The sequence below is a fragment of the Dufourea novaeangliae genome, unplaced genomic scaffold (genome assembly GCF_001272555.1).
Source record: "Dufourea novaeangliae isolate 0120121106 unplaced genomic scaffold, ASM127255v1 scaffold14, whole genome shotgun sequence".
Taxonomy (NCBI): Eukaryota; Metazoa; Arthropoda; class Insecta; order Hymenoptera; family Halictidae; genus Dufourea; species Dufourea novaeangliae.
Window position 1 is genome coordinate 486758 of NW_015373890.1, and position 13792 is coordinate 500549.

General features: G+C 42.4%; 1 protein-coding gene across 1 annotated transcript in view; it reads right to left on the bottom strand.

Annotated features, from left to right (window-relative positions):
• The window catches only part of LOC107185821 (glutamate receptor ionotropic, kainate 2-like), a 46095-nt gene extending 32818 nt beyond the window's left edge, over nt 1-13277 (bottom strand). The window contains 2 exon segments of the mRNA XM_015573590.1: nt 12895-13005; nt 13241-13277. Of these exon segments, the coding sequence (XP_015429076.1) occupies nt 12895-13005; nt 13241-13277 (148 nt within the window).
• Between the last annotated feature and the right edge of the window lie 515 nt (nt 13278-13792).

Consider the following 13792-nt stretch of genomic DNA (forward strand, 5'->3'; position numbering starts at 1 on the left):
CAAGAGAACGATTGACGCAATATCGAAGCCCAATAATTATATCGTTAACGTCACGCGCCGTTAAATCAACGAAAACACCGATTCCCGTAATTAAACACCGTGGACGTGAACGCTGGTCCACTTTTTCTCAATTCCTCCTGTAACGAGCTTTCCCTGGTCAGATATCGCGTTGATCGGACAATTAAACCCGGGGATGGACGACCTGTTTATTTCACAAACAACCAGAACAACGGAACGCCTAATTAGTTCCGCGGCGAGTTAATTGTTGCTTCGACGACCGCGCGGGAATGCGAGTCGGTTCGGATAAGCGTCGCTGGCGGCCGGCTCTTTCTTCCATTCCCTTTGAACCCTCATCCCTTGTTTCGCTAAGTCCGTATCCGGGCGTAGATTATGGAGTTCCCGAGTCGACGTATCCGTGGGAACCTAATCGAAGCTAAGACAAGTTAACGTGGACGGTGGAGGATCGATCGCGACGGTTCGACAAAGATCGACCTGACGTCCATTTCGCCCCATGAAACGAAGAACGTCGGAACTCCGACAGGAGGGCTGAATAGACAAGAGGAAACGGAGCGTAGAGTAACTAGGATTGGTGGAATGGTGGGTCGAACAAGTCCCCTATAGTATAGTTTGTCAGATTTAACTAATTTTGAAAGTAAATCGTTAGAAATGAAACTTCGATTAACGGGTAAATCAACTTTTTCGTGATAAACGCCTTGGGGTAAAGATCGTTGTTGTAATATTAATCGATTGAAAATTTGATATTTGATAATTGATGATACAGTAGTAGAACGGTCGTAGAACTAGTAAGTAGAAACGGGATGTAATGAACAGACGCGCTAGCCAAGTCCTATTCTACTGCACGCGTATCCAACAGATTTTCAAATTCGATTATCTCGTAAACAAAACCTCAAACTAAAAATATTTCTTCTTTTATTTCGACTTATTTTTACTTATAGAATCACCTTCTGCTTAGTTGAATTACCCGACATAAAACTGGCTTATATTTCATAAAAATCTAATATACTTATCCGGAAGAGCTATTTCGTCTTTGTTCCAACTGTTCCCAAGTAATAGTTACAATGGTAATAATCTTCATTACAAAATGTAATTGAAAGAAACTGAAAAAACCGAACATAGACGAATAAAAAGTGTGAAGTGCAAGGATCACTAATACCAAAGTTATTAAACCTACAGTATTGTTTTTCAGATACAAACAGAATTTCCAGAAGACTGATAATGGTTCGGGATAATGGGCCAGTATAGCTGAAAGGGTTGGACCGGCCAACGGTGGTGAAACTACCCCAAAGTGTTGGGTCGCATTAACCGGAAGCAGCGTCGCTAAAGAGCCACCTCAAGGTCTTACCCTGCGTTAAATTCACCTTTCACGGGATTCCCCGGGCCGCAAATGAAAAACAAAATAATGTTGCCGGTTGCTCGCGCTCACCCCCGAGACCGAGAGTCGCGTCGCTCTGTGTACCCCCGCAGGATCGTCGGAATCGATGGCGTGCAATCGAGCGGAACCTTTCGGGGCTGTTCACGAATGAAAAGAAGGAACCTGAAAGCGCTGGCTTGTATAACACGATGGATACTGTGCAGCCATTTCGTAGATTGAATCCGCTCGGCTGGCCGCCGCGCAGATCATATGCAGAGATGTCTTCATGTACCGTTGAAAATGCTATCGATCCCCACCTATGCGTCCTCGGAGTAAGTGACGGATATTGCGGGAGAAAGATAAACGGGGGAAGAAGACCATTCACGTTTATAGCTTGACAGTTAAGGAAGATCGGAGTCTTATCAAAAATTAAGTTAGCGATTGGTTAACGTATTTGCATCCGCGGATATATCGGGTTTCGTAGCGTTTTTACGGGCAGGCTTGCAATCTATGTTTTTCAATTTATATCATGTTCTTGTTTAATACTGATTTTTACAATTTCTTTTTTTTTTCATTTAATTTAATTTCATCAGTTATATACAACTGTGATTGTTATGGATAAAGAATCTCTTCGACTCGATTCTAGATTGATTCGATTTTCGATGTTTTTTCTTGATACAAAATATTATGATAACTGGCGTACATGAAACTATAAAATAACCTGAGATTAGTGGAATGGAAGAATCGTTAAGATCGCTGATTTCTAATGGGATCAAGTACATGTATATAATGTACTTAACAAATTCAGAGAAACTATGCGTGAAATTACTAAACGATAATTTTACAAGAACGTAGAATATTTTAAATTGTCGCAATAACCAGAAGGTATTAAATAATGGTTTTAATATCGAGTTGCTCGAATGTCGCCGACCACAACGGTTCATGAATTCGAGCAATATTACAATGACAAAAATGATAAAATACTGTATGTAATTATCTAAAATAGCCGTTCAGCGGATGCGCGTAACAATCATGGCCGAGCAGCGAAAATTTATTCATAACGTCGTCAAAATTCTAGATTTGTGATCCAGTAATCCCGTACGGGTTGGCCGTGTCCATCTTGAATCTTTCATGAAAAACGAAAGAAAGAAGCAAGAGAGAGAAGGACGACGCAAACCGGGCGCGTGTTCGTTTGCGAAAATTCCTCGTGAATTTTTACGACGAGCCTGTACAAACGGAGTTTTCTTTTCCCTGTAAAACGGAGACCTTCGAGTAACAACGACTGGAAGTTCAAAGCAGGCGCGCACAACGAAAGCCCTCGACATATTATCCTCCGGAGATGAAGAAAAATTACAGGTAACCTCGTAATCTCGACTGGTACTTAATTAACGAAATGCCCGCGAACAAGGGAGCATTAAAACCGTGAAGTCGCAATATCCGCGAAAAAAAGGGTCGCTCGGTCCGACGTTACATTGGACATAAACTTTTAAAGCGGTCGTAATCAGGATTATTATTGCATTTGCGAAGTATTCAGCCTCTACGGAATTGTCGCTATTCTGGATTTTGCTTAGGGGAGGGAAATGTGGTTGGAAAAATTGGACAAATTTTAACTTGCTAATTCGAAATAAAGAGAAAGACTATGTACAGGGTGTTCGAAAATTATTTGTCACGACTACCATAGCGTTATTCTACACGTCTGGATCTATGGAAACCTGCAGAAAAAAGCCACCGCAAAATTGACCTTGACGTTGACATTCAAGGTCAAAGTTTTCTTTTATTGCATCGCAAAAGAAAGCATGGGTCCCAATTCAGCCGTTCCATTTTTTCGCCGATTCTTCCAGTCCTAACAACTAGCTTCGGAAGAAAAAAATTGATTGTCTCCCCAGACAGTTCAATCGGTAGAAAAGTATTTTGTTATATAAAATTAGTTCGAGCTCGACGATCCAGTGAACTAATTTGCGGAGCTCGTTTCCTCCTTGAAAGGGGGGAAATTTTTTTTATTCGATCGAGTCGTCGGGTGGTCCGATCTTGATTTCAGACCGACGAGAAATTGGGAATCATTGGGAATCAATGCAATCGCTATTATTTTCCCCATGATTAAGCCGAGATAGAATTCTTCCGAATGAAATTCCGTTCGCCCCATCAGCGGTGGTGGGTGCTTTCATCAAGCATCGTTAGCCGACTTGTATTCGTATCGAGTCGAAAAAGCATCGAATCGACGGGGAAATAGTGAAACCGAGTGCCGAGTAGACGGTACGACTCGCCCCATCCCCCTCCCCCTGTCGAATAAATGTCGGTAGAGTATATTCATTATCCCTTTACCAATCGTTCCCTCCGTTCGGCCCTATTCATCGATTTGTTCGCTCCACGCCGTGAACGTTCGACGATAAGATCGATAAATGAAAGAACCGCGCGCGGATTAAAGGTGCTCGACACGGAAAAGCAGCTTTGTTTTGCGTCCTGGAATTAAACGTTCCGTTAAACGAAGCTTCAAAAGCGGTCGAATTCCTGATTTCTTCGACTAGATTCCGCCTTTTGTCGATTTCAGATAACGATTGTCCGTTTCTCGTTAACTGCTAAATCACTTTAGATCGTCTTCTTACGTTCGACGAAAGTAGACCGGTTGCATATTTAGCGTCCCAGGCTGTTGAACTTTCGTAGCAAAGACACAAAGGATTATACTCGTGTTTCTATGGAGGTCCAATTAATTCCTTCACTTTGTCCGGTTCTTTACGGTACAACCAAGGATGTCTTCAAGTAATTTCTCGGTTCGTGTCGAGCAGTTGAAAGTAATATCCGGGACGAAGACACCGTAAGTGTTTCTTTTTCGATTCTATATTTTAAGTCTTGACCAGCTTAGGAAATGTTTTTTCATTACCCTCTTCGGGCAAAGTAATGCTCGTTGCGGAGAAACGTGAAAATTCCAGGCTTCGAGATATTTCATTGTTATCCGTTCCTTTGTGCGGCATCGAGTGCAAGAACAATTGACTTAACAGTGTACATCGGGGATCGAACGTAATAACTCGACAGAGAACTGTTTGATTAATAATCGACAGCCTTTGGCTATGGAGCGAATTACTGTATTTAATTTGTTATGTGAAATGAGGGATTAATCGTTCGATTATATTGTCCCTGTCAGTGCTCAAATACGCAAAGAAAGGAACTATATTTTTGCAGGTTCCTAATTTCCTAGTTTCCTAATTTTTTAGTTTTCCTAGATTCCTAAAGACCTTAGTAATCCAGACTCTTGGTCCCTAGACACGTAGGACTCTGAGCATCTGGATCCCCACATCAGACCTCTTGGACATCTTCTATCTATAACCATCAAATCTGGATGTCATTACAGTCATTCTTCAGACGTGACTCTCTAAAACACAATATCATTTGCTTTCCAACACAGTAGATTTCACAAGTAAACGACACAAATCTTCCTTTAACTTCGAGTTTCATATTCAATTTCTGAGTTCGTCCATCATCTTTTGAAATTGATGTAAAACGATGTTGCAAAGGGTTGGAATACCCCGAGAACAGATTTTCACGTCGATTTGTTTTCGCTCGGGCTCGGGAACGTTCTCGGAGCGTCTTCCCTGTCGGTGGATCCAATCAAAATGAATTTTCCAACGTGACGCGTCACGTTCCCATGGTCGGCCGGCCGGGTTTACTTCAACTACGGGAGAAAAGATACTTCATCCTGTCCGGGGGCTACAGTTCTTCCGCGTGTCTACAGACGGCTTTTAACGTTTCCTCGGCAAAAATCCTCGCTCGGCACTCCGGGGGCATCATTTCGAGCCAGTTCGAAAACGGGCACCGAGAGAGCCGTGTGGCGCACGGCTTTAAAATGGGTTTCGCTCGTCGGGCTCATTTAATTTCATTCGCTCGAAAAACTCCACTTCCGTCCGATTCTGGATCCTTCTTCGTGTTCTATCCCTCTCCCCTCGGCCCTCTTGGCGACCCCTTTGACCGGCGCGCCGCTGTTGGCTGCATAAGCCCTTCGGATCAGGCTAGGAAAAATATTTCCTTTCAAAGGTCCACTCGTATGAACTTCGACGTCCGAGCATCGCAAAAAAATCGGATTCTCGGCCTCGCATCTAGGGAACTTTATTAATCTTCCGGATCGAGGCGTATTACAGGGGAAAAAATACAGAATTTCTTCGTTTAGCGCGTAGCAACCGACTTGATATTATATCAGACCTATTTGTTCCACGAAGGGACGATACAATGAAAAATTTCGTGACGAGGTTCAATTATAGTGGCCTCAAATTTTTTTGAAGCTGCCAACTAGGCGATGGTACGCTCTCGTAATTTTTCTTCTTTGATACGCGAATCATCCGCATCGTGATATCCCAGCGGATGAATGGAGGGTTGCGCGCTTCCCTTCCTTCCGCCCCCGTCCGAAGAACTGGTTTAATTAAACTTATAACTATTATCCACAAAGTCGAGCTTAGCCGCGCTATTATCGGGAGCCGCCATAGAGTGACGCAAAGGGAGCAACGAGCGGCAAGAATATAAGACGAGACCTGGCAACTTCCGTATCTCCTGCTACGATAACATCGGCCCAGGAATTATAATGGAAAAGACCGGGGTGGGTAAGAGCGAGAAAGAGGAGTCACGGCAGCGATATTACTTTTGACGTAACGCGATTCCATTTTTTTTGTTCTTTGCGCACGCCTGCCTCGTCAGGATCAAATGAAAAATGTGTTTGATCTGCTCAAAAGAAGCTGCAATTAATTTCCTGCGCGCCTCGTTATTACAGATTTGACGGTACCTTTAACAAGTTGACTCGCTTTTAATCATTATACACCGCCCGAAGACGCCTTATTACGGCCAATGAGACGTTGGTACGGGTGAACATTGGAAGAAAAGAAACATTACACGGAATAAGAATTAAACGAAATTTTTCGTCGTTGAAAAAAGAAGGGAAAAATGGCGATGGAGTAAATCGTTGATTGTTAATTGGTTACTGCCGAAAGTTCTGCCGATCTTTCGACGAGGATATTCCGGTCGCTATGGGAACGGTATGAATACAGTCGGTGATTGGGGCTAATCATTATCCTTCATTAGGAGTACTATGATCAACTCCTGTCCCTGGAATATCCACGCTACCTGTAAATTATTCCACGGAGTAATTACAATTCCCAAGGAGGACAGAACCACACTAAACTGTTATTAGGAACTTCGGTCTCTGTAGGTTCGCTCCACGTTTTGCAATCCGATATTTTGAGCGGCCCTTGGTATTCCGGGTGTATCGCTTTCAAACAATTCCACTATCATCTTAACATCGCGATAAAAATCGATGCGAGTGTGGGAGGAGTTGTACGGAGTAAAAGTTTTAAGACCGAATCACGCGATGTTTCCGAAGCTTCGATGGGAAATTTTCGATAGAAACATTTATCTTGAGACGCGAACAGTCGATCAAGAGTACTTGAATAATTTTTTGTAAGATTATTAAAGGTCACATGAAGGTCACACTATTAGAGGTCCTTGGATTGGTTTTGACTCAACTGTTACACCACGATAATAAAAATGTGTACTCCCATTTAAAAAACGTCAATGACCTTGAAATTTCGACAAATATGAGTTTGAGAAAAATTGCTCAATTTCCATAGTATGGGTAACTTCTAAGCAAATATTTTCCAAATCACATTTTTTTGTATCTTCAAAAACAAGTGAGGATCGTGATGAAGCTGCTCACGTTAAGTGGGACACCCGGTACACAGAATTAATCGCAGCTAAATTTCAGTCAGTATCCTGTAGTGCTGAACCCTACCGATAATGAATTCCAAGCCGAAGACCAAAAATCTCAAGACACGAGCGAATGTTACGTAGCCAGAAATTTTAATAAATATGCAAATTCTATTCACGTATCGCGTCGGGGCCGAAGTCAAGAGAAATTTTTCTTCCCCCCACCCCGCCTGCCCACCCCTTGAATTTTTTAATCCAGCAAGTCATGTTTTACCAAGTCGGCGGAATAACCGTGCGCGGAAAAGTAAATTGTTTTCAGCTGAGAATTTAAAACGCCTGCCCGGAAACAGTTTCGCTGTGCGTTATCCTTTCCCCCCACGAGCCAGTATTTTCTTCACCTTGGACCACAGATCATTCCCAACAACAGCAGCATCCGTCAACGATGCCAGCAGCATCCCCGCCATTCCCACATTCACCGCAACGATACATCACGCCTTTATCTACCGCTGAATATCGATCTAGCGTCTCCCATTCTCTGTTTCATCGTCACTATTTCGACTCGAACTTCTCTCCATGCTTGTCTCCTTTGGCTGTGGATAACTGTATTTTCCTTAAGTATTGGGACTCGAGAATTAATCCACCAAATTTTATATCTGCATAAATATCCGCAGTCTACTCATAACTGTACCCAATACCTCTATGCTTCTCATGACTACCCAACACAAGTAGAACAACAAATAAATTCAACGAATCAATATCTATTACAAGCAACACTATACAGTGATTTCACGGTGAATGCAACACGAGCAACGGTATTATCCCCACCACTGGAGTGGGTCCCGCCGTGGAACCAATCAAAACAGAGTAAACACAAGCTACGCAGAGTCACGGTTTCGGACAAAAACAATTTATGAGGGACTGACAAACTTTTCACCTAGCCATGCATGCTCCGATACGGATCCGAGTTCGTCGCTCTCATGGAGAAATTACTGTACTTACAACTGCCATTACAAACTGTCACGTAAAAAAGAAAAAAAATAATCAGATCTAATAGACGTCCACGTACACGATAAAGTCGAACCGCGAAGGATTAACTGTCTCGGGGATCGCGTCTTCGATCGATCGGAACAACTAATAACGTTATCAGTGCCATACGGACAGGGGAAAGGCGGTTTTCTACGGGAAACGCCAATGAAAAGGCGTCTCCCGCTTCCGTTCCGGGTGAATGGAAGCGGCACACGCATACCCGATCCGGTTACGCGTCTGAAAGGGAAGTAATCACTTACTAGAAGGAGGGCATTTTCGCGATGGCATGCCGCGCGCTCTCGCTTCAAAAGAGTGGTACCTCTATACCCATGATTGGGGGGTGAGGGGTGGGGGGTATCAGGGCGAAAGGAAGTCGCTACCTGTTCTCCGATGCTACTCTCTTCCGGTCGTTGGGGGGAGCCGCGAAGCTGTTCGAGCGTAGGAAATCGACGATCTTTCAAATGCCTCTGGCTCGCGCGAGCCGCGACCTCCTACCCCCCAACCCCTTTTGCCGTAAAACGCGATCGAGCCGTTTTCTATGAGAGAGGGCTCTTTTGAGGCGGAACTTTCGCCGCTTCAAACACGACGCCGTTTGGTTTCGTATCAATAAACATCGACTGTGCCAGCGAGAGATGAATGAACAACCTCGTGATCTTTGCTGCTCGACGTGAGGACGTTGAGTTGGCCGCGATACCGACCGAGAAAAATGCGGTGATCGATGAATTATTAATTTGTTGTTTCCATTATGGATTCGAGAAAGTGATTCATGCTCGAATAATTTATAGGGTGATCCGATATGAACTACTATCTACAATAACTCGTTATCTATTGGCTGTATCAAAAAAACATTTTAATGAAATATGTAGCATTGTTAGGAACATATCGGATGGATACAATTTCTGTTTTTTGTAATATAATCTATTATGTTTCTGAATACACGGGTTTCAGAATAAATTTCAAAGTTGATTTTCTCGAAAACGAACCTTATATGAGAAAATTTTATGTAGATGTATCTCCTTCCCGATTGTACCATCAGTTATTGATCACCTTGGGCGTATATTACAGTTTCCTCCAACAAAGAGTATAATTAAATATCAAAGTCTGAGTTCGGGTTAAGTTGATCCGAACAGTGCACGAGTTGTTCCACCAGTTTGGGAAACACCCTGTATATAGCTAATACAATTTTCTGTCGCGTCAATTTAATAATTCCATCGGTTTGCACAAGAACGAAACGATTAAGCTTCTTAAACGATATAGACGGGTTTCGTAGTGGTGCTTGTTCGATACGTTCAACAGAGATTATGGTTCGGTCCAGTAAAGCTGCCCAATCGGTCGCCGGACACACGGTTTATAATTTTATACGCGGGACACGTCGTATGTGAATATGATCCTTATTTACAGTCGCGTCGCGCTGCTACGTTGGAAATTTTAGTGGATCGCCTGCGAGGGTTGCTTAAACCCTTCGAATGACCGGGAATTCTCGTGAACAACACCGGCTTTACTGGAAAGGGTGAGAGTCGCGTGTTGCTCGACTCGAGCTCATAAAATCGCTGGGAACAGGCCTCGCATGAACGTTTATGCGTCCCATTCGCTTGTAGTTTAACTTCGTTTATGGGCACTGCTGTTCGAATGTCCAGATTATTCCGACAGTATATGGTAACACTCGTTTATAATTTTAAATAATGCAACATTGTGCAGAGTATACGAAACGATTCGTGGGAAAGAAATGGGCGATTATCATTCGCTACTGTGGAGATATAATTTTATACTAATATAATGATATTCTAGACTATAAACCGAATATTGTTTACTATACTTCACATTAATTTTACTAACTCTACTCTTTATTAATCCTTTGTTTTACAACTTTTCTTCCCGTGTATGTGTCTGACCATTATATACTATTTCTACTTCCAACAAATGCAGCCCGAACTGCACTATCATCTGCTCTCAGTTTTTAACTGTCAATTATCGAGGGAAACAAATGTCAAACCAATATTTGTATACACAAAAATCTTAACTATTTTCCTTGGCAATGTTACAGTTCCATTCTTTACATATTTTCTCTCCACTTCTTTTCCAACATTTTCTTTAATAGTGTATGTATAATATCTTCTTCGATCTGACATGACCGCAGTAATGAAACGGTAAACGTGGAATCCGTGCATCGATATCGAAGGTTAATGTCTCTTCTACCGAGCTTGCTTATGCTTCCCAATATTGCCAAATAAATCGTTGGTACGGCGTGTATATCACGAGGGAATATTTCATTATTTGTACCAAAGTCGTTCGGTGCCGGGAACTATTGATGAATGGGGTTCGACTTGGAGCAGTAGAATGGCCCATTCATAGTCAGCCGCATGGAATGCTCGCCTCGGCTGGGCGAACGGAGGGAGCTTGAAACGGGGCGTGGGAGGCTCGAGACCGTGGCCCGGGCACCGATCTATTTATCTACGCTACGTCGGACACGTTCGAGACGCTGTCGCAATTTTAAGGGAGGACAGTGATAAATCGGTGTATAACTTTTCATTATCTTGCATCTTGAAACATCGTTCAAAGTGTAATTATGTTTGACACGTTCATTACAATTCGCGAACGGTGAAACGTTAGAATCCGGCGGAGTATAAAGATTCTGTTCTGCAATGCGAGTATACTTATACACTTCAATTAATTATTAATCAATTAATGATAAAAATGATAGATGGCGTTTCAATGGTTTCTCTAAAATTTCGAAAACTTTTTGCGTTGCGAACCTTCGATCGGTAAATATTGGGCCCAATACGACCTATCCTACTATGCTACGATCTTACATATATTTGAAAGATTATTTTAACAAAAATGGATCCTAGCACAATTTTTCGTCACAAATAGTGACAATGAAACACAGACGTTTCATTTCGATGAGAATACAGACTTATCATTAGAAAAAGTGTCATCTGAATCTAAGTCTTCACTAGTAGAACTCTCAAATCGACAATTCTTCAGAAACGATTCTTCCATTTACGTCACGTTTACTCTCAAATGGACTATAATTCACAGTTCACCTTGAACTGGACAGTGTCATGAAAGCTACTCCCTCAAAGATCACACATTAAATGTGGCTACGCTGTATAAAGCTCAGGCGTCAATGGCCTACAATGTATGCTCTACATTATCCCCTCCAACGTGACTCTCCACAGGTTTGCGTACGCCTTTCAACGTTAGCTGAAGTCCATGATCGAAGGTCAAAAGCTTCAGACAATAGTTCCAGGAACACCCTGTATCTCACGGGATTTCCGTCAGGACTACTTTCAACGAAATATCCAACGTACGCGTCGCGTTCACGGTCGAGGAAATACTTGTACGAATGTGTGCAACCGGTGTCTCTCTGTGTGTGTACATGTCATGGTAAGTGCAGCCACTGCATACGCTAGAACAGACCTCTTATGAAACCCATCCGTTCTTCTCTAAATATTTGGGCATTTTCATAAGGGGGAGCTTTTGCTAAGCCCCGGCGCTATGACAAACGCGCACTTCTTCGGTAACCCGCGGCTACGTACGTGACTTCGTGAGAGCAGTCCTGTAATACGCCTATAAAGTCCAAACACAGCCACTGTCTACGGCTGCTTCCTCCGTGCAGCGAACCCTCCCGAGATACATGCAATTTACGCGCGGGCGCTCCGCTATCGGATCCAGTATTTCTTCTGACGAATTACCTCGAGTCGACGAAAGGGACGACAGAAATGGTTTCTACTCTATTCAAACGTGTCGGCGAGCACTCTTTTCGTCCCTTCCATTCGTCGAGATAAAATTGCTAACTTTGAGAATTTGTATGTTTTAAACAATTTCGAAATCAGTGAAGTGATGACTTAACTCCCCTCCCCCTATTTTCACATGGACTATAACATATTTCAATTTGAGCAGAATCCCAGACATCGTGTACAAAAGTGATCTGCTTGGTGTGAAATGACTCGTAAGCGAATAGTAAAAATGATCGTGTTGTTGAGGATGGTAAATTAGAAGTATAGAGCTAATGTTAAGTAATGATTCATTACTAATGAGGTTCTGTAAGAATATTGAAAGTGTTAACTGTACATCATATAAATCTTGCGAATAGAACAACATAAAGTATTGTTACAGTAAAAACTTGATGAGAGTTGGGTAAGAAGTTCCTTCGGAAGATCCGTTGGAAGTTCCAACGGACGCGAGTTTCTAACTCTCATGGAATCTGTACTGTATTAGATTGACGGAAATGTAACGCTCATTTTCTGCCATGAATTATCCTTCCCGAAGAAAAAATAAATTAATGACGAGTACAGGAGGAGCCACCACAGAATAAAGTAATAAAATAAAAATAAATATAGCAGCATTCTGAAAATACATCTATTCGCGAATGAACCGTATTTAATGTAAATCGTGCCAATTGCGTTATTGGAAACTGTTTGCAAATCCAGTGTATGAACACTTGAACGAGTTACCGTATAAAGTGAATCGCACTGTTTTTTTCAAGTTCCAAATAAAAAGAGTAAATTACTGTACTCGTTGAAGTAGGTAAATTTTTGCGCAGAAATTCGGGAGAAATTTCTTTTTTGCTTTTACAAGGCAAACCACCCACATGGAAATACGATTTTCGATATTCCATTTCAAAGTTCCCTGTAAATGTTTATAATTTGCTTTACCCCGGCCGGCACACGGTTTTATATTTCAGCGATTTGATTGGCCGCTCGCTGATCCACAGGTCGATTAAATATTTAACTCGATCTTGTGATTGCATTACAAAAAAAAATTTCATCCATCCAACGAGTATTTTCGTTTTCATGTAATTTCGGACTCACCGATTTTTATTGGTCGCGATGCTCCGTGACTTTCAGGCAGTGTAATCGACAAACCGAGGACGATGAAAACGGCGAACAGACTTCGTTCCATATTAGAGTTCTCTGAACAACCTGAAAAACGACATCGTTTAATTAATCTTTGCACATTCCCTCAGCGTTTCCATATTAAAACAGCATTATTGAAACAGAACCCGTTTCGTAATATAAAAATTTTGCTTATTCAAACAATCATATTACTTCATGTGGTCGAACATTTAAGATTCAATTTCAAATCCTTTTTACGATATTTACTTTACTCAAACTGGTGGTATCGCGCGACGATATACATATGTACATATGTACGTACATTCACTTACGAACACTATGAACAGGAATGTGTACATCGTCTCGAATAATCGACGAAGGAACGGTTATTAGAGTACAGCGTCCCGATTCACCGCCACTAACCGCTTTACAACGCGTTTACGAGGAAGAAGTGCGTGTTTCACAGATAACTGCCAGGAGAACCGTCGTGAAAGTTATGGTTTGTTTGGCGTAAAGTCGCCCCCTGCCCTGGGGTGCTCGTAGGGCCGATTGGATCGTATCCACGCGCGAAAGGACGCTGGAACATCACCGCGACGCGAATAACTACTTACGAAAATTTCGCAATGGGAATTGATATCCGGCCATCCACTCTTACAATGTTTCGCCGGCTTAATGTTGCCTCTCACCCTACGATCGCAATTCTCCAGCGTGCAACGAGCACGGAATCAATAGCCGTTCTTGTTTCGACTGCTCCCCCGTTTCTCTACGGTGCAACGCCAGTGGCTTTTAAAGATAAAATTGAAAGCCGCAAAACAGTTTTACGACGCGTTGCACGGTGACTCTCGTGAAATTCTCGCCGGTTTCTTTCTACTGT